Source organism: Aedes albopictus, chromosome 2 (genome assembly GCF_035046485.1).
Source record: "Aedes albopictus strain Foshan chromosome 2, AalbF5, whole genome shotgun sequence".
Classification (NCBI taxonomy): domain Eukaryota; kingdom Metazoa; phylum Arthropoda; class Insecta; order Diptera; family Culicidae; genus Aedes; species Aedes albopictus.
Window position 1 is genome coordinate 149,343,384 of NC_085137.1, and position 21,955 is coordinate 149,365,338.

The 21,955-nt window shown below is 38.8% G+C and overlaps 2 protein-coding genes across 4 annotated transcripts in view; both read right to left on the reverse strand.

The window, feature by feature from the left end:
- LOC109420996 (stathmin) overlaps positions 1–21,955 on the reverse strand; it is a 241,252-nt gene that overhangs the window by 153,425 nt on the left and 65,872 nt on the right. For 2 of the 3 annotated variants that reach the window (XM_029858859.2, XM_019695474.3), the window contains exon 2: positions 7,186–7,269. The exons of the other annotated variant lie outside the window; for it this stretch is intronic. In XM_029858859.2, coding sequence (XP_029714719.2) covers positions 7,186–7,269 — 84 coding nt within the window. The remainder of the gene's footprint in view (positions 1–7,185; positions 7,270–21,955) is intronic. 3 annotated transcript variants of the gene reach the window in all.
- Positions 1–21,955, reverse strand: part of LOC109429299 (uncharacterized) — a 785,311-nt gene that overhangs the window by 90,330 nt on the left and 673,026 nt on the right. The gene's annotated exons all lie outside the window — the stretch shown is intronic.

Genomic DNA, 21,955 nt, shown 5'->3' on the forward strand with positions numbered 1-21,955 from the left:
CCGTGTGTTCTCGAATCCCAACAGAACGCGATTTTTTTCCACAAATTCATCGCTCATTTTGTCAATTAGCAACATTCTGTGCCTTCTTATTAATTACATGTTTTTCCCGTGCATTCCTATAGGATTTTACTTCAGATTTCTCTAGTAGTACCTCCTAGGATTTCTCTGGAAATTCCAACTATTCTCAAAATTCGTTTAGGGATTCTAGAGATTTCTATTTGGATTCCTTCAGCTAGAATTCTTAAAGAAGGCCAAGAGGAGTTCCAGGTGCAATACCATGATTAATTTCTAGAGTAATACATTAATTCCTGGATGAGTCTTTAGAAAAATCCCTGGAAGAGTCAATGCCATTTATGGAAGTATCCCAGGAAAACTGCCTAGAAGAATCCCGGCAAGAATTCCAGGAAAAATCTCTAGAGGGATTTCTGCAGGTATAACAGTAAAAAATTCTGGAGGAGACCAAGGAGGCATTCCTGAAACATTAGAAGCAGCAGGAATCGCTTATGGAATACTAGGAGGAGTTACTGGATGAAAGTCATGAGGAGTTCCTAGAGAAGTCCAACAAGAAATATTTAGAGAAATCCCAGATCTTTTTTAGGATTTCCAGGAGGACACACCAAACGTACTTCTGCAAGACTCCTAGGAGATCCCAGTAAGTTTTTGAAGGAATCTCTGGAGAAATTTTTAGAAGAATCCCTAGAAGAGTTCGGCAGCCTATTTATTGCACCCATAAATAAATAGAAACGCTCCATAGAAAATCAAAAAACGCTCCATAAAGATAAACTTATGTTCCATGAAAATGTGCAATGTTACCCATAAATTATTGGAAACGTTCCATACTTTATAAAAAATGTACCGGTAAAACATAAAAAATTTTCATTAAAAGTGAATTTTTGCACCAATAAATAATACTGAAATGCTCCATAATAAAATACAAATGCTCCATAGAAAAATGCAAATGCTCCATAAATAATTAAAATTGTACCCATAGAAAATTGAATATTGCTCCATAGAAAAATTAAATTGCACCATAAAAATTGAAATTGCACCATAGAAAATAAAAGAATTCTCCATAAGTATTATCAAACTGCACCATGGAAAACATGAATTGCTCCATGAAAAATTAAAAATCTTCCATGGGCTGAATTGCTTTACATAGCACTGCTCTAGTGGTGCAAATGTTTAAAGTCATGGAGTATTTTCAATTTTTTATGGAGCAAATTGTATTTTATGTGGTGCATTTTGATAATACTTATGGAGCATTTATCTATTTTCTATGGTGCAATTTCAATTTTTTATGGTGCAATTTAATTTTTCTATGGAGCAATATTCAATTTTCTATGGGTGCAATTTCAATTGTTTATGGAGCATTTGCATTTTTCTATGGAGCATTTGTATTTTATTATGGAGCATTTCATTATTATTTATTGGTGCAAAATCTCACTTTTAATGAGAAAATTTTATGTTTTACCGGTACATTTTTTATAAAGTATGGAACATTTTCAATTATGTATGGGTAACATTGCACATTTTCATGGAACATATGTTCATTCTTTATGGAGCGCTTTTTGATTTTCTGTGGAGCATTTGCAATTTGTTATGGTTGCAATAACCTTTTGCCGAAGAGTTCTGGGAGGTATTACTGTAAGAATGACTGGAGTAGTCCTAGGAGGAATTGCTGGAAGATCCACAGCAGGAATAGCTTGAGAAATCCAACTGAAATTCCTGGATAAAGGCCAAGAGGAGTTCTTGTAGGAATCCCACGGAAAATTTATGAGAGAATCCGTTGACAAAATATCTTGGATAAAAAATCCTGGAGGAATCATCGGAGATTTTCAGAAGAAATCACAGGAAAAATCTCAGGAGGTATTCTAAGAAGGATTCTGGGATGTATCACTGTAGAAACCTCAGCTGAAATCCTAGAAGGAATTGCTGGAGAAAACTGTACAGGAACTTCTAGAGAAACCCCAACTGGAATGCCAGGGGAAATCCAAAGAAAAAATCCTTGGAATACCTAGAGACGTCCCTGCAAGAACCGGTAGAGGTATTCTGGAAGAATCTATAGAGAAGGCCCTGAAGGAATCGCAGGAGGATTTTCTGAAAGAATCTCAGGAAGAATTCCAGCCATAATGCTAGGATAAATTCATATAGAAAACACTAGGAAGAATTTCTGGACGTATCATACTAAAAATTTCTGGAGGAATTGCTGGAAGAATCACAGGAGGAGTTGTTTGAGGTATTCTTGGAGAACGGCCAAAAGGAGTTCCTGCAGGAATTCCGTGAGGATTTTCTGGATGAATCTTTGGATGAAATCTCTGGAAGAATTTCCGGATGAGTCCTTGGAGAAATCCCTGGTGGAGCAACCAAATGAATTTCTGCAAAAATTCCAGGAATATTGCCTGGAAAGGTCTCAGAAAAAAAGCCTGGAGAAAGCTCTGGAAAATTTCGTAGCATAATTTCTGAAGTACCGCAGTTAGAATTTCTGGAGGAAGAATAGCTGGAAGAACCGCATGAATTACTTGAGCAGTCACGACTGGAATATCTGTAGGAATTCATAGAACTCCGGGAGCTATCATAGAAGTAATTTCTAGAGAAACCCTAGAATCAGCAATGCCAGGGGCATCTTAAGAGAAGTTGCTTTAACATATTCCTAGAGGAATACCTACAGTTCTCCTTGAAAGAATCGGTAGAAGTTTACTGGAGGAATCCCTGATGGAAACTCATGAGGAATTTCTGGAGGCATCTCTGGAAGATTTCCCGAAAGTATTGCAGCAAGTAAGTATGCCAGGAGAAATCCCTAGAAGTATTTCTGAATTTCTGAAGAAGTCCTAATGGGAAATGCTTGAAGTATTCCAGCTTTAATTCATGGAAGAAGGTCAATAGATGTTCTTGGGGAGCATCCCCTGTGAAATTTCTGGAAGAACCTCTGTAGAATGCCCTCGATACATCCATGAAGACATGTTTGGAAGAATCAATGAAGCGATTTTATAGAAAAATCTCAGGGAGATCTTCCGGAAGAATTTGCGGATGAACTTTCCTAGTAGAATTCCAGAAGGTACCACAGTGAGAATTTTTGAGGAGAAGAAAAATTGCTGGAAAAATCGCAGCAGGAGTTGCTTGAGAAATCCTAGCCACAATTCCCGCCACAATAAGCGCCTGGAGGAATTTTCCATGAGACATTTCTGGAAGAATCTCTGAATGAAATCTCTGAAGGAATTCCGGGAAGAATCACCGTAAGAACTTCTGAAAGGATCCCAGGACGATAACTTGAGTAATTCCACCAGAAATTCCTGAAGAAACCCTAATAGAAAATTTTAGAGCAATCTTTAGAAGAATTCCGAGAAGAATCATAGTAAGAATTTCCATAGAAATTCTAGCCGAATTTGCTGGATCAATCTGGAGTATCCTAAGGGAATGATGATTAACCTGGGCTTGTTAGGGGAATATCTGTAAATAAAAGAAAATCGGGTTAAGTATGGTTCCTTTGAATTCCACTAAGAATTTGCATCCTTTGACAGATACGTATTTCGACCTCAACTGTAAGGTCGTCTTCAGTGTCTTGTACTTGACTCGACTCACAAGACACGTCAAGTACAAGACACTGAAGACGACCTTACAGTTGAGGTCGAAATACGTATCTGTCAAAGGATGCAAATTCTTAGTGGAATTCAAAGGAACCGTACTTAACCCGATTTTCTTTTATTTTCCTAAGGGAAGTTTATTGAAGAAATATCGGGTGGAATCCATAAAGGAAGCCTAGAGAAATCACTGTACGAATAGATAGAGGTACTTCTGGAGGAATCTATGGAGAAGTCCGTTGATTGTTCTTACCAATACCCAAAACGCCAAAACGTACAACAGTTATATTCAGTAATTCCGGGTGTGCTTAAGTTTTGTTCAAATGTGCCATTTATAAATATTGGAAATATTGTGTGAAGTTTAAAATTTTAGGTGTCTGTCAAGGAAAATTCTAGGGGGTGCCAAATTTGTTCTAGGGGGTGCCAGGCACCCCTGGAACCCCCCCTAGCTACGCCAATGAGTGGAGGAAGCCTTTACTCCATTGAGGAGCGAGGATAGGGTTAACAAGTACATGATTAGGGGTAGAGACATACCTAGTGGTGTTATTGCTGAGATAGTAAGTTAGTAATAGGATGAGAAAAAAAGTTCCTCCCGTTAATAATGATATTATTTTTGGGACTTCTTTATAATGATACATATTGCCCATTTTACCAGATTTGCTGGTATGTCTGATGCATACTGGAAAAACTTGTAATTAGAAGACACGAAATGCTGCTAATTGACAAATTGAGAGATGAAATTTGTGAAAAAAATCGCGTTCTGGTGGGATTCGAACCCACAACTCCGTGGGCTCCGTGACCGGCTCTTTAACCAACTAAGCCACAGAACAGGTAATGGTTCTGCAAAATAGAAAGCCAAACTAACTCCGAAGCCGCACCGTGAACACTTCTATTTCACAAACTCATCTCTTTTTTCGGCTTAGATGCCAATCCACAACACACTCCTGTTTTTGCCCACTAACTACAAGGGCGAGCGAATTATTTATATGAAGCCGAGACTTACTCTCGCACTCCGCATACATAGCCACCAGGCAGTTTGTTTTGCTGGTGTCTAATTAGTATGCGTCGTTTGTGAAACATTTCGTGCCTTCTAATTGCAAGTTTTTCCAGTATTCTTTGTAAGCTCCCTCTGGATTTCGAGGATTTCTTCTGAGATTCCTTCTGTGACATCAAGTGATTACTTCCGGAACTTCTCTAGGAGTTTCTGGAATACTCAGCAATTGTTTCCGAGACTGCTTCCGGAATTGCTTCCAAGATTCCTCCAGGAATTCTTACTGAGATTATCCTAGAAGGTTCCCTTTCGTAGGATTTCCACAAGAAGAGCTATTGAAGTGAACGCAGAAGGAACCCCAGGGAACAAGGCTGATTGAGGAATTCCTTAAGAAAATGTTTTATGAATTCCTCAAGAAAAACTTCAGTAGGAGCTTCATAAAAAACTTCTAAAGTAATTCCATAAAGAATGCAACAAACAACTTCTGGACGAATTTCGTAACTAACTCCTGGAGGATTTCCATCCCAAAAACATATGGGAGGATTCCAGAAAGAACTTCCGAAAGAATTTCAGAACGATTTGCAGAAAATCCAGAAGTAACTCCTGGAGGAATACAGAAATGAGTTACTAGAGAAATTCTGTATGGAGCTCCTAAAAAAAAAACAAAAATCTAGGAAGGAATTTCCGGAGAAATCCCAGAAGGAGTTCGCATAACATAAGTTCCTGGAGGTTTCCGGAAGAAGTTCTTGAATGAGTTTATGAAGAGGTTTATGGAAGAATTTCGGAATGAGTTCCCGGAGGAATCTTAGAAGGAATCCCCGGAGGAGCCCGTAAGGAGTTCTTGAAGCAATCCCGGATGTACTTCCTGAAAGAATCTCGGAGTTTAGACTGCGTACACCAAAACAGCTGATTTTTGGACCAGTAATGCTACATTATATGTAGCCTATACCATAAAATTTTCATCAAAATCTATTAAGTATTGGTTGGTAGATATAAAGATAAAATTTTGTACAAAGGCGGTCCATAGTAAATTTTCGGAAATTTAAGGTCAGTAAAGCACAATTTTGATTATAGAACTACCAATACTGCTCCGATTTTTATCAAAATTTTACAGTATAATACTATTATGAAAATATGTTCATAGTAAAATTTTGAGCCATTTTGTATGAATACTTTCAAAGTTGTAGCAGTTTGAATATGAAAAAAAAAACTGATCGGGTGCCACTTAAGCAAATATAACTTTGTAACGGCTGGATCAAATTGAATGAATTTTTACACAATATTTTGATATGTACAGGGGATAGACAAAATGATCGGGACAGGCAAAGAAATCACTTTTCAAAAAATGTTCAAGTGGCTGTTACTTTTCGAAAAGTGCATCAAATGTTCTCAAATTTTTACTGTAAGTTGATTAACAAAATTTGGATCGGACTATTCTGCATGAAGTAATGAATATTCCAAAAAAAGTTAATAATTATCCGATAGCTAACTTTGAGCTGTTATATCTCCGGAATCATTGAACCGAATGCAATTAAATTTTGAGCGTTTATGACTTATATGATGAGCTTTGAAAAATATCTAAATGAATTTAAAATTTTTAACACGGACGAAAATTATAACGATTAGAATATTTTTCTAATATAACACCAAATTATCCAAAACTTCAATATCGTTTCAAAATTTAAGGTGATAATTATAATTCATTTAAATTCCCTCTAATTGACTCGGATATAAATATGTTTTGATGGAATGTAACAACATAGACGGCAATAAATTGAAAAAAGTAATGGAAAGCTTATTAAAAATAGACCAATTTGCTAAAGAAAACATAAAATAAGTGAAATCGCTATAACTTTTTCCCTTATTAAAAATTTCAAGTTAAGTTAAACCGTTTTCAAAGATCATCATATAAGTTATAAATGGTCAAAATTTCATTGCATTTGGTTCATTGGTTCCGGAGATATGACAGCTCATAGTTAGCTTTCGAATAATTATACCTTTTTCTAGAATCTTTATGACTTCGTGCAGAATAGTCTGATCTTTTCCAAATTTTGACGACTGATACACAACTAGTTGATCTACTGACAGTAAAAATTTGAGAATTTTTTATGCACTTTTCGAAAAGTTATAGCTTCTTGAACATTTTTTGAAAAGTGAAAAAATTGCCTGTCCCGATCATTTTGTCTATCCCCTGTATACTTTACATACAGAAAAATTTTCATTGAAATTGGTGCAGTATTTCTGACTCTATAAATAAAAGAGTAAAAATGTGTTCTTATTTTTTAATCCTCTTTGTACAAAATTTAAAAATTGCAGTTTTCAGGATTCACAATATCTCCGCAAATACTAACCCGATTGTGATGAAAATTTTATGGTATAAGCTACATATAATGTACCATTACTGTTTTAGTATACGCAGTCTCAAGTTATGAAACAAATTGTGTGACCAAATTTTGACCGTATCACCCTTTATATAAATCGGCTTTCACTGTTATGTTTGTGTTACAATTCTTCATCAGAAAAAGCTAAATAGTTATTGTTTCTCATTATGATATCTATGGAATCAAAAAAATGCATAAATAAACTACAGCAACAATGAGCTTGTTTCATACTTACTGATGAATTTCACCTTCTTGGACGCTTTTGGCTGCTTGGTACGCGTTTTGGTCGGTTTCTTTGTGGGCGCTGACCGACGGTTGACTTCAAATGGAAATGCCCAGTTTCAGAGAATCCAGAGACAGAGTGAGAGCACACAAAAGAAACAAACAATTCGAGAAAAAACGTTATGATTAACTGAGTGTCATTGTTACCAGTAGTTTTACCATAAATGAAATGGATAGTATATACATATAGTGATGTGGAGGAGTACGGTTAGGACAGGTATATGCGCCGCTCACACAATTGAAGGTAACGGTAGAATAATAACAAAAATTGAAATGGGGTTATATAATTATATATTTAAAACAGGCTAAAAGAGATTTCCAAATACGTCAAGCCAAGTGAAATTAAACCTCTCGACGTGTTTGTGACTTTCGTACAAATCCGCAAAAGTCCTCCTCTTTCATTAGAGTAGGTATTACCAAAAGTGCAAAAATGAATCCCTTGTGAAACGTTGAATAATGCAAATCCGTTAAAGAGCGCAGTCGGGTGAATAATTTCCATAGAACGATGACTACATAGCAGCTTGGAAAGTCAAACGTCAGTTTGAAAAAGAACTTCCACCGTCCCCCGGCGTTGTAAGCAAACACAGCACACAACATTGCATTGTGGGTGTTTTTCAATGAAGAGGAGGATTAATGAGGTGAACATTCCCCTCAAAGGGCAACCCATAAGCAACGAGGTGCGCAAGGAAAATGAGAAACGGGGTAAATCGGAAAACGATACAACAATATGGTGGAAGGAAACTAAATCAAAATTGCATTGCGGAAGGGTTTCAGCGGCTCTGGAGTGAACAAGAATGTATTCTTGCCACCGGAAGTCGGATTAAATGCTTATTATGCACAGTAAAAACTTAACTAAAATGTCATTGATTATTTTGTAGTCGAATACACGTACCTAGTCGAAAGTACACGTCCAGCTGTCTGGTAGATATTGACACAAACATCTTATTACAAACAGATCATTTGTGGTGTGGTCGATCCCAAAAGAAAATTGCATAATAAATCTCTTTATTTTTTTTGCTGTGAAAATCCGTTGAGATGGTAAGGCAAGCCACATGTAGGATCAAATAGCACACACAACAATAAGCCCTTCTAGTTGCCGACTGCACTGCGAGCGATGAGTGTCTCTAAATCGATTGCATTGTTATTGTTATGCTAACGAACCAAGTTAGAAGGAACAATCAATGAGTTTGCAATCGGATAACTTCTTTCGGAACCCGACCGACCAACCGACAGACCTAGCGAGCGAGTGAGTAAATCCGTCTGTGTTATCGATGCCCTGCAGGCCAACCGGCGTCACCATACATCAGCCGCCAGTAGGTAGTAGTGGTTTCTACTGCACTACAATGTCGCCAGCCAACAGAAGGTAGTTATGCTTTTGCGAGAACGAACCGCGAACGGTTCACCAAGGATAGTTGGCGGTTCCGGGATGGCCGGGCTGGGACCGGAAAGCTAAGGACTGTGCACTATTTATGCCTCTAGAGCAATATGGGGATTTTCCACTACACAAAACATCGTCGCATCGTAGCCGTCGTCGTTGCCGTATGGCGGATTCACATGTGCGGAATCGCGATAAAAGCCGCCAAGTTGCCGAGAGGGTTAAACCTTTCTACTTAGTTCCGTATTATGGAGGGTGCTTGGCGCGGCGTTGTTTACGAGCGCTAATGAGGTTATGTTGCCGGATTGGAAGAGCTTTTTGTCGTTTGTAAAGAGTTAAAGTGGGTGGAAATTCAAAGCACTTTTAGCCTTAATAGTTTCATTCATTGAAATTGAGAGAGAAAAATATACACTAGCTCTGATTCAGCCAAATTTTACAGAAAACAAAAAGAAAATAGACAGAGAAAAGTCAATTTATTATTACAGTTACATGACAAAGAGAAAGATGTCGAATGACGCAATTGACTCTCGTGTCATAACTAGAAGGTCATATGTTAGATTTCCAGCCTCACTCGCAACTTGGAGTTTGAGTTGTTCCGAAAAACTTTTTATTATAAAATATAAGCGGGAGATTCCACTGAAAGAACCCTGAATATTGCAACAAGAATTCTCATTTCAATCAATTTACGTAGGAAGTAATCCTACACCAACAAGAGCTTTCCTACCTGACTACATATACCCATCATGTGCTCATTACCACCCTCACTGTTCTTGTTTCCTACTTAGGTATTCTCTGCACTATTCAAACCTTGTTAGCTTTGAATAAACATACCTGCCAGGGAACCAGGTGCTCATGATGAAAAGGAAACTCCATTCAAAAGCGACCTCTTTGACACCGTTTTGCACATCCGAGCCAAAGAAATCATCCGTTTTTGAGTAGTTACTCGCCCGTACCCTCACTAATATTGCGTTGAGAAACAAAGAGGGAGACCTTGAACTTTTTCCTCCCAATGTTATGAAGAAACATTAAGTTAAGATTAATATGGAAAATAAATTTCATGTGCCCATAGATCTGACGCATTTCCCGTGCTCTATGCATTTCAGTTACTTCTTACATCATGAAATGCAGTTAACGATATTAGACTTAAAATTACTGTTCGAATGAGTGTAATCAGTTTTGTAATTCCGTCCTCTTTTGCTTATCCTTTGACAGATACGCGTATTTCGACTACCATTTGTAATATTTCTCACTGTCAGTTATTCATAGTGGATAAGCAAAAAAAAGGTGGAATTAAAAGGTAAATAACGAGAGTTGCATTCTGTCGCTGTAAATGGTAAGCAAATCGAAGAGGGTATTCTGCTTAAAGGGTTCGAATAGTCGGTACAAGATTGAAATGACTGGCTTCTGCGATAAATTAAACTTATATCATCGCAGAAAGGGGTCTCCAGCTAGCCTTGTGGTTAGGGCTATGGATCGCCAATCCGGAGACAGCAGGTTCGATTCCCGTTCCGGTCGGGAAAATTTTCTCGACTCCCTGGGCATAGTGTATCATTGTACTTGCCTCACAATATACAAATTCATGCAATGACAGGCAAAGAAAGACCTTTAATTAATAACTGTGCTCAAAGAACACTAAGTTGAAGCGAGGTTGTCGAAGTCCCAGTGGGGACGTCGAGCCATAAAGAAGAAGAAAAAGATTATCGCAGAAAATTGAAAATATGCATTATATTCCCAACCATAACTAACAAACCGCACAAAACATTCCATTGACACTCATAGTTGATTACTTGCATTCTTTCCGGGACAGAAGAAAAAAAATGACTCCTTCTTAGACTGCCAGCCACCCATTCCGGGCATATTTTTCTACACCCTGCTACTAACTGGAACTGGAAGGTACTGGCATCGAGATGGAAGCCGTCAAAGGGAATGTGTTGAATGGTTATGTGCGGAATTATTCTTTCTTTCCGGATGGCAGGAAGACGACAGAAAACACGGCGGCGCGGAGGATGTGGAACGTCCTTAGGAATTTCTGCATCCTTTTCAAAGTGAAAAGCATTTTTTTCTCATTAATCTTCTGACATGGGTGGTTGGTGTTGTTCCAGACCGTCGGAAGCGGTATTGCGTTAGCTTTCTGGCTGAAAGGAATGATGCACTTTGTGAAATTCTGAGGGATCTTCATGGAGTAGTAGCTGTTGCGACTGTCTGTTGGGTATGTAATTCAGACTCCCGTACTAGTAGTGGTATTGTAGCTAAAATCTAATATGTACTGTGAGAAGGATTTCGATTTCGATTTGTTAGACAGTTACGAATAACATTTACGAATAAAAATAAAAATAAAAATGAAAAAATAATTACCTATGGATGATTTAGAATTTCCCCAGTATAAGTAATCAAAATGAAGGAGAGAACTTTCTCTGATTTTTTTCAGAAAAGTATTTCTCAAGTATATATATTATTCTTTTACTGGCATTTATCAGATTTGCTGGTTTGTCTGAGTCATACTAGAAAAACTTGTAATAAGAAGGCAAAGAAATATTGCTAACTGACAAATTGAGAGATAAATTTGCGAAAAAATCGCGTTCTGGTAGGATTTGAACCCACGACTCCACATTCGCTAAACCGCCGCTTTAACCAACTGAGCCGCAGAACAAGTAACCATTCTGCGGAGTAGAAATCAAAACTGACTCCGAGCCCACACTATGAACACTTCCTTTTTCACAACACAAATTCTCTTTCGGCTTAGATATGAGGAATACTAGGTCTTTTGAAGTAAGTATTGCTATGGTATAAAAATATACATTAGGTTTTAACAGCAGAACAAGATTTATCGAGCAATGAATTACCTGACACATTGCATTGGGGTGTGTTTAAGCTCCTAAAAAAGAAGCATCAATCACTTTTCCTGACTGATAAAAAGAAATTCCCGTAGAAATACCTGCAGGAACTCCCGGAGAAATCTCTGTAGAAACCCTGGAGTATTTTTGCAGGAATCCCTAGAGAAACTCCCGGGGAAACCGCTACAAGAATCCCACGAGAAAGTAATTAAAGGTAATCTAGAGGAATTTCTAGACTAATGTCTGGAGAAATTTCTGAAGAAATACCTAGAGAGTGCCCTGGATGAGTTTTTAACAACTTTCAAAATGATCTGCTGAGTGTTTCCCTAGGAATCCGATCGGAAAATACAACTGACAGAATGTTTAGTACTCTGAGCCAAATGAATTGGGTATGAATGCCTGCCGAGTGAGATGGCTCATACCCGAACGCGATATGGATCACATTAGGGATTGCGACACCTACTCTGGAAAGAAAAGAGAATCTCCGCCGTGTCACACATCACACTTCTGACAATGATTGCTTGTTAATTATCTTCATTAGGATCATCCGATGGATCTGATGATAATCCGTTAATATGCAAATTTGAGCTTAGATGAGGCATTCGTGGGCGAAAAACCTTCAATCAGTTTTCCGGAGCCATGCGAGAAATTCTTCAATTTGGAGATCGTTTTCCAATCCCTAATTCGTTGGTGCATCAGTTTGGGGCCGTCAGAGAACAGAGTTGAGCCACTAGTAAACTCGTCCTAGAACAGGATTTCATAGCCAGACCTGTTGAAAGTGTCAGAATCCTATGAATATTCTCTGAAGAAGAAATTCCTGAAGAAATGCCTAGATGGATCACAGGAGGAACTTCTGGAGGAATCCTTGCAGTGCTTTTCTGAAAAATGTCGAGAGATGATCGTAAAGTACTCTTCTGTTTCTCTTACACTCCCACTCTTATTTGATCTGTTCCAAACGTTTATATTCAGTAAAACCATGCTGAGAGTATCTTCTGGGTTCGATTCCTGGGTTGGTCCCGGATCTTTTCGTAAGGAAGAATCCAAAAATGATATTGTATTTTTGTATCATTTTTTGTCATTTTTCTTACCCTTGTAGTATATTTTTCCATATTTGATACGTGGCAGCAAAATCCTGCCAAAGCATGAATTCCGGAAACGTTAAATTGAGGTATTCAGTATCAGGGTAACTCCCGGGAGAAATCATAACAGGAGGAATTCCGAAAGATGTCCCTGTAGACATTCCGGAAGAAAATCGAGGAAGAATCCAAGAAAGAACCATAAAAGAATTTATGAGACGATTCCCGGGAGAAAACCCTGGAGAAATCACTGAAGGAATCCCGGAGCAACTCATGAAAGTATCCTGGAGTAATCGCTAAAAGATTCTTAGGATTTTCTGATAAAATAATGGAGGAATCCATAAAAGAATGTTGGAAGCTATACCAGGAGAAACGTGTGATGGAATCTCGAGAGTAATGCACGAAGAAATTCCGAAGTGACTCCTGCAGAAATAATTTAAAAACTCTCAGAAGGATTTTCTGAAAGTATCTCGAGATACAGGGTGACTGGTAATTCGTGTTACACCCGAAAGGAGGTGAAAGTAGACCATATTTGCAGCAAAAAATTGTTCTACAGGTAGGTCCGGAAATCACTGCTAAGTGAGTTATTCAAAAATTAGTGTTATTAAATTACCCCATCTTTAAACACCTCTAACTCAGAAACTATGAACCGTATCATCAATCTTAGCGCATGGATAGAAAGCTTAAAGCTTTGTCTTTTAATGCTCTTTGGACAGGTAAATGGTAAAAAGTCATTTAAGTGCAGAAATTTTGACTTTTATGTAAAAAGTGCCTAAAAATGTACCCCCTTTTCACCTTTTTTGATAGTTTACTCGTGAAAAACGTGATAAATGTGAGAAATGTTCTTCTACAAAACATTCATTTTTTGATACGCTACCAAACTGTCCTTTGGAGCAACATTGTATCTTTCATAGTTTTGTCACAATCTTGAATTCAAAATTTTGTGAAATAAATCAATGTTTTTATTGCAATACTGTCTGGCAACCCTACACGTTTGCTTGCTGTTGGTCGTCGTGCGCATGGCAACGAAGTCCAGCGTCGCGGCGGCGGTCATCGTTTGACAGAGGTAACAGTGAACGGCAAATTGCGCGCAATGTTTATGAATCAATCTCAAGGCATCCTTTTCTTTGGGTGAAGATTCAATTCGCCTAGATGCCATGGCATGCATACACCCACACCCACTCACTGGTGGAATTTAGCGAGATCATACCGCTGGGTGGCACCGTTTTAAGGGATATTCAAACCTACGGGCCGGGACTGGGTCTAGGGCTTTTGTCGCTTCGTTCTCACTGCACACAATGCTCACCGGGCTATAGCGCCTGCGCACCAGCAATTTATGTTGCGCGAACGCACGCACAGTACGAAGCGGTTGTCATTTATTTTTGTTTTTGTTTCTGTGCACTGTCTCCAGTGTGTTTGATGTACATTCATCCAGAACTTTCTTTTGTAATTTCTACAGGAATCTGGGATTCCTCCTGCTTTTTTATGATTTCCCTTGGAGTGCTTTCTGGGATTCTCCCGTAGTTTAACCTAGACGTAGAAAACCTCTAATGAGATTCTTCTAGGAGTCCTTCCTGGCATTTCTCCAGCTACTCCGTCTGGGTTTTTGTCCTGGAGTTCTACTAAAATTTCTTCTGGGATACTTTCAAGAACTGATTTAGAATTTTTCTCCAGAAATTCCTCCAGGAGTAGCTTCCCACAGTTTATTTATTTTCAGTTCAACGGGAAGCCCTCCTGAAGTTCCTGTGAGTGAGTCCAGGAGCTCCCCAGGCATTCCTCCAGGGCACCCCCAAAAAATACCAAGGGAATTTCTTTAGAATTAGCCCAAGAATTCCTCCAGCATTTGTCGTAGAATCCCCCTAGAATTTTACTGGGAATTTCACCATTATAACTCTGGAAATTAATGCAGGAGCTGATCAATAAGTTCGCCAGCAATAATGCATGCTTCTCTTCAGGATTTTTCCCTAAAATTACTGAAGCACTCAAGGGATTTCTCCAGAAATTCCTGCATTAATACCACCAGGACTTCCTCAAGGGATTCCTCCAAAAAAATCCTCCACGATATCAACTAAAAATTCTTCCAGTAGTTCTTCCAGGAATAACTCCAGAAATTCATCTCGAAATTCCTACAGGAATTTCTCTTCAGGAATTGTAGTAGGGATTCCATCAGGAATTCTTCCAGGGATTTCACAGAACAATTTTTCAATAAATTGCTCCAAGACTTTCTCTACGAATTCCTGCAAGGATTCATCTAGGAATTCCTCTGACGATTTCTCTAGAAATTTTTCCACGGTGTCCCTCAAGAATTCTTCCAGTTATTCCTCCATGAGTTCCTGCAGGAATTCATCCCAAAATTCTACCAGGAAATACTGCAGGGAGTCCTTCAGGAATTCCTCCAGGAATTCCTCCAGAAAATCCTCATGGGATTCCTTCAAGGAATTCCCCCGTAAATCATCCAGAGATGCTTCCAGGAATTCCTTCAATGGTTCATTCAGGAATTCCTCCTGGGATTCCACCATAAATTCCTCCTGTAATTGCTGCAGGAGATTCTCTATAGATTCCTTCAAGGATTCCTCTAGAATTCCTTCCAGAATTTCTCCTAGGAAATCATCAAGAAATTCATGCAGGAATTCCTTCAGTAATTCCTCACAGAATTCCTCTAGGAATTTCTACAGGGATTTCTTCAAAAATTTCTCCAGAAAGTACTCCATGCATTTCTCCAAGAAATGCATGAATTTCCTCCAGAAATTATTCCAGGAATTCCTCCAGAAATTATTTCAGGTACTACTCCAGGAGTTCCTCCAGGAATTTCTCCGGAAATTCCTCGAGGAATACCTCCAGAAATTTCATCAGGTATTTTTCCAGGAAGTCCTCTTGGAAATACTCCAGGTATAACACCAAGAATTTCTCCGTGAATTTCTCCAGATATTCCTACAGGTGTTTATTCAGGAACTACTGCAAGATGTCCTCCAAGTTTTTTCCCAGGAATTCCTTCAGTGATTCTTTTTTTTCTATCTGTATTACGAGATTTTTAGCCCTAGGCTAGTTCATCTCGGGACCCACGTTTTTACTTCCTTTCCGAAGGAAGAACTCAATTTTTTGTGAGTTTGTCGGGAGGGGGATTCGATCCCAGGTCCTCAGCGTGACCACCACACCAGGTCCGCTCCCACAGTGATTCTTTCATAAATTTCTCCAGTAAATGCTCCAGAAAATTCTTTGGAGATTCCTCCAGAATTGCTTCCTGAATTTCCTCCAGGAAATCGTAGAAATTCCTCCAAAAATTCCCCCAGCAATTCCTCTAATAATTTCGCTAGTGATTCGGTTAATAAAGCTTCTAGGAATTCCTACAGAATATCCACCAGAAATTCATCCAGGCATTCCTCCAGAAATTTCTCCAGAAAATACTCCTCGAATTCCTCCAGGAATTCCACCAGGAATTACTCCAGGAATTCATCCACGAACTTTTCCAGAAATTTCTCCAAAAATTCCTCTAAGAATTTCTTCAGGAATTCTTCCATAAAGTCTTCCAGGAAATACTCCATTAATTACTCCAAGAATTGCTTCAGAAATAACTCTAGGAAATCCTCCAGGAATTGCTCCAGGAATGACTTCAGGGATTCCTACGGGATTTTTTCCAGAAACTTCTTCAGAATATCTTCAAAAAAATCCTCCAGGAATTCTACAAGGAAATACTTATGGGATTCCTCCAAGAATGACTCCAGAAATTCCTCGAGGATCTACTCCAGGAATTCCTGCACGAATTCTTTCCGATATTTATCCAGGAACTCCTCCAGGAAAGACGTCAATAATTCCTCCTGGAAACAATCCAAGAATTCCCATAATTTCTCTTTGAATTACTCCAGGAATTCGTCAAAAAAATCCTTCCGGAATTTTTCCAGAATTCCTCTCAGAATTCCTTTTAGAAATACCTCAAGAAAATGCTTCAAGAATTTCTTCAGAAATTTTTTAAAGAGCTGCTTCAGAAGTGGCTCCAATCTTTTAGGAATTTCTTCACGAATTGTTTCAGGAATTCCTCCAGATATTGCTTACGAATATCTCCTGGAATTCGTCTTGAAGAACTATTCCAGAACCTACTCTAGGAATTAGTCCAGGATTTCCTCAAGAAATGTCTCTAGAACTTCCTCCAAGAATTTCTTCGGTTAATTTTCCAGGAATTTCTCCCGGAATTATCTCAGGTACAGTATTCCTTATAGAGTTACTACAGGGATTCCAGGAATAGCTCCAGAAACTCCGTTAGAATTTACTCCAAGAATTCCTCAAGGTAGGATGTCATCCAGTATTTTCTGTAGGAATTCTTAGAAAAAATTTTGAACGGATTCTTGATTGAAATCTTGGAAGAATTCTTGGGGTAGTTCCCGTAGCAGTTTCTGGAATAATTTCTGGAGGATTTTCAGGGAGAATTCTGGAGTGATTTTTAGGGAAAATCCTATAGGAATTTCTGGAGGATTTCCTGGGAGAAGTCCTAGAGAAAATTATTTAGGAATTCCTCCCAGACTTCCGCCAAGAATTGCTTCAATAATCCCTCTATGAATTTCTCCAAAAATCTCTCGAACAGTTCTATCTGGGATTTTTGAAGGATTTTTTTCAGGAATTACTTTACAAACTCCTCCAGGAATTCCTTCACAAATTCCTTCAAGAATTTTTCCATGAATTCCACCAGGAAATCCTCCAAAAATAACTTTTGAGATAGCTCCAGGAATTCCTCCTTGAATTCCTCCAGGTATTCCTCCAGTGACTCTTTCGAAAACTCCTTCAAGGCTTACTTCAGGTATTTGTCTAGGGATTCCTAATGACATTTCACCAAGGAAATCCCCCAGGAATTCTTCCAGGACTCCCTCCAGGTATTTCTTCAAAAATTCCTCCAGGGATTATTTTAATAGTTCCTCCAAGGATTCTTCCAGGGATTCTTCCAGGGAGTTATTCCTGAAAGAAACTTCGAAATAATTCCTGGGAGGAATTCTAAGATAAATTCCCGGATGACATCCTACCTAGAGGAATTACTGGAGTGATTCCTGGAGGAATTCTCGGAGTAAGTTCTAGCGGAGTTTCTGGAGCTATTCCTGAAAAAAAAAAATATGAAGCGCTTCCCAGAGGAATCCCTGGAGTAGCTCTTTAAGGAATTCCTGTACCTGTTTCTTTAAGACTTCCTGGAAAAATACCTGATGAAATTTCTGGAGGTATTCCTCGAGGAATTTCCGGAGAAATTCCTGGAGGAACTCCTGGAGTAGTACCTGAAATAATTTCTGGAGGAATTCCTGGAATAATTTCTGGAGGAAATTCATGCATTTCTTGGAGAAATGCATGGAGTACTTTCTGGAGAAATTTTTGAAGAAATCCCTGTAGAAATTCCTAGAGGAATTCTGTGAGGAATTACTGAAGGAATTCCTGCATGAATTTCTTGATGATTTCCTAGGAGAAATTCTGGAAGGAATTCTAGAGGAATCCTTGAAGGAATCTATAGAGAATCTCCTGCAGCAATTACAGGAGGAATTTATGGTGGAATCCCAGGAGGAATTCCTGAATGAACCATTGAAGGAATTCCTGGAAGCATCTCTGGATGATTTACGGGGGAATTCCTTGAAGGAATCTCATGAGGATTTTCTGGAGGAATTCCTGGAGGAATTCCTGAAGGACTCCCTGCAGTATTTCCTGGTAGAATTTTGGGATGAATTCCTGCAGGAACTCATGGAGGAATAACTGGAAGAATTCTTGAGGGACACCGTGGAAAAATTTCTAGAGAAATCGTCAGAGGAATTCCTAGATGAATCCTTGCAGGAATTCGTAGAGAAAGTCTTGGAGCAATTTATTGAAAAATTGTTCTGTGAAATCCCTGGAAGAATTCCTGATGGAATCCCTACTACAATTCCTGAAGAGAAATTCCTGTAGGAATTTCGAGATGAATTTCTGGAGTTATTCCTGGAAGAACTACTGGAAGAATTTTTAGTTGATATCGTGGAGGATTTTTTGGAGGAATCCCTTGAGGAAGTCCTGGTGGTATTAATGCAGGAATTTCTGGAGAAATCCCTTGAGTGCTTCAGTAATTTTAGGGAAAAATCCTGAAGAGAAGCATGCATTATTGCTGGCGAACTTATTGATCAGCTCCTGCATTAATTTCCAGAGTTATAATGGTGAAATTCCCAGTAAAATTCTAGGGGGATTCTACGACAAATGCTGGAGGAATTCTTGGGCTAATTCTAAAGAAATTCCCTTGGTATTTTTTGGGGGTGCCCTGGAGGAATGCCTGGGGAGCTCCTGGACTCACTCACAGGAACTTCAGGAGGGCTTCCCGTTGAACTGAAAATAAATAAACTGTGGGAAGCTACTCCTGGAGGAATTTCTGGAGAAAAATTCTAAATCAGTTCTTGAAAGTATCCCAGAAGAAATTTTAGTAGAACTCCAGGACAAAAACCCAGACGGAGTAGCTGGAGAAATGCCAGGAAGGACTCCTAGAAGAATCTCATTAGAGGTTTTCTACGTCTAGGTTAAACTACGGGAGAATCCCAGAAAGCACTCCAAGGGAAATCATAAAAAAGCAGGAGGAATCCCAGATTCCTGTAGAAATTACAAAAGAAAGTTCTGGATGAATGTACATCAAACACACTGGAGACAGTGCACAGAAACAAAAACAAAAATAAATGACAACCGCTTCGTACTGTGCGTGCGTTCGCGCAACATAAATTGCTGGTGCGCAGGCGCTATAGCCCGGTGAGCATTGTGTGCAGTGAGAACGAAGCGACAAAAGCCCTAGACCCAGTCCCGGCCCGTAGGTTTGAATATCCCTTAAAACGGTGCCACCCAGCGGTATGATCTCGCTAAATTCCACCAGTGAGTGGGTGTGGGTGTATGCATGACATGGCATCTAGGCGAATTGAATCATCACCCAAAGAAAAGGATGCCTTGAGATTGATTCATAAACATTGCGCGCAATTTGCCGTTCACTGTTACCTCTGTCAAACGATGACCGCCGCCGCGACGCTGGACTTCGTTGCCATGCGCACGACGACCAACAGCAAGCAAACGTGTAGGGTTGCCAGACAGTATTGCAATAAAAACATTGATTTATTTCACAAAATTTTGAATTCAAGATTGTGACAAAACTATGAAAGATACAATGTTGCTCCAAAGGACAGTTTGGTAGCGTATCAAAAAATGAATGTTTTGTAGAAGAACATTTCTCACATTTATCACGTTTTTCACGAGTAAACTATCAAAAAAGGTGAAAAGGGGGTACATTTTTAGGCACTTTTTACATAAAAGTCAAAATTTCTGCACTTAAATGACTTTTTACCATTTACCTGTCCAAAGAGCATTAAAAGACAAAGCTTTAAGCTTTCTATCCATGCGCTAAGATTGATGATACGGTTCATAGTTTCTGAGTTAGAGGTGTTTAAAGATGGGGTAATTTAATAACACTAATTTTTGAATAACTCACTTAGCAGTGATTTCCGGACCTACCTGTAGAACAATTTTTTGCTGCAAATATGGTCTACTTTCACCTCCTTTCGGGTGTAACACGAATTACCAGTCACCCTGTATATCCCTAACGGAAATCAGTAAAGAATCAAAGATAAAAATCCCTAAATAAATATCGGGAGGAATATCTAACACAATGCCGTGGGAAATCCCTCAAGAAATCTTAGGAAATATAAATGAAGGAATAACTGGAGGAGCACTGCGAGAAATCCATAAAGGAATTCCGAGAAAATCCTTGAAAGTATTCCGGAAATAATTGTCGGAGGGAATCCCGAAAGGAATCCCGAGAAGAATCAATTAAAGAAACCCGGGAGGACCTGGGAAACCTGGGAAGAATGCCTTCCGGACATTTTGAAGGAAATCCATGATGGAAGCCCGGGAGGAATCCCTGAAAGAATCCCGATATAATTCCCGGAAGAAACCTTCAAAAAATCGATTAGTTATCCTTGGAAGAATCTCGAAAGGAGTTTGCTTGAATAAGGAAACCCAAAAAGAATGCTGGGAGAGATCCCCGTAAGAATTATGAAGAAACTCCTGAAGAAATTCCAGGAGAAATTCCTGAGAAAGCCTTGAAGAAACCTCAAGAAAAATTAATGCACAAATCGTAGGAGAAATCCCTGAAGAAATTCCGAAGTCTTTTCAAGAAATTCCAGGAGATACCTCTTAAGGAATCCTAAGAGAAGTTCATAAAAGGATCCCTGATGGAATAATTGAATAAATCTGAGGAGGAACCCCGAAAAACACTAGCAAGAATTCCTAAATGAAACCCGGGAATAATCAATGAAGAAATGTCTGACGAAGAAGGATGAAAGGATCTAGGAGAAATCTGGATAAACTATTGGAGGAATATTTGATAGACTACAAGAAGAAATCCAGAAAAAAAAGAATGAAAGAATCTCGAAAGAATCTTTGAATGAATCTCGCAAGGATTCACTAAAAGAAAACCTTGGAGAAATCAATGAAGCAATCCCGTAAAAATCTTGAAGCAATCCTGATAGAAATACCTCAAAGGATTCCCAGGAGATACTTCACGAGAAATCCTGGAGGATTTCCTGATGCAGTGTAAGTAATGATCCGCGAAAGTATTCCAGAAGAAATCTTGAAAGGGATCCGAAAAAAACCCCTAAGGGAGTCCCGGGAGGATGAAATAAAGGGAAATATCCTTGAAAAATCCGAGAATAATTCTTTGATGAAATTTTGGAAAGGCCCTCTCTTTTGTGGATTCCGGAAAGGATCAATGATGAAATTTTGGAAGTAAATGCTAACGGATTACCAAAAGAATCTCTTTAGAAATCCTAGAAATAATCTTGCAGAGCTCTCTGAAGGAATATAAGGAGAGATTCCGTAACAAAAAACGGGAAAGATCAATGAAAGTATTTCGGAAACAATGCCAGAGGAAACCGTTTAAGGAATCCCAGGAAAATGCCCTGTATAGAATCCTGGACGAAAAATCGAAATAAAACCCCTCTCAGGAAACATCAATAAAGGAATTATCGGGAGAATTCTTGGAAGAATCCCCAAATAAATCTTGGAAGAAACCCATAATAGAAACTCCGTTAAAAATAAATGACGAAATCCCGGAAAGTATCAACGAAGGAGTTCTGGGGAAATCAATGGAAGAATTTTAGAAGGAATTCAGCAAAAAATCCCTAAAGGAATCCCAGGCAGAATCTGTGAAGTAATCTCTGAATGAATCTCGGGAGAAGACGCTAAAGAAAGCTTGGTAGAACCAGGGGATCCCTGAATAAATTATTAAAGGAATTCCGGAACAAATACCAAAGTGAATCTTGGGAGAAAACTCTGGAAGAATCCTGGAGGAATCCCTGATGAAAAGCCGGGAATAATTCGAGGAAGAATCTAAGGATCCCTTGATGGAATACCCGAAAATGCCCTCGAAAGAATTCAGGGTATGAAGAAATCTATTGTGAAATTTCCAACGAAATT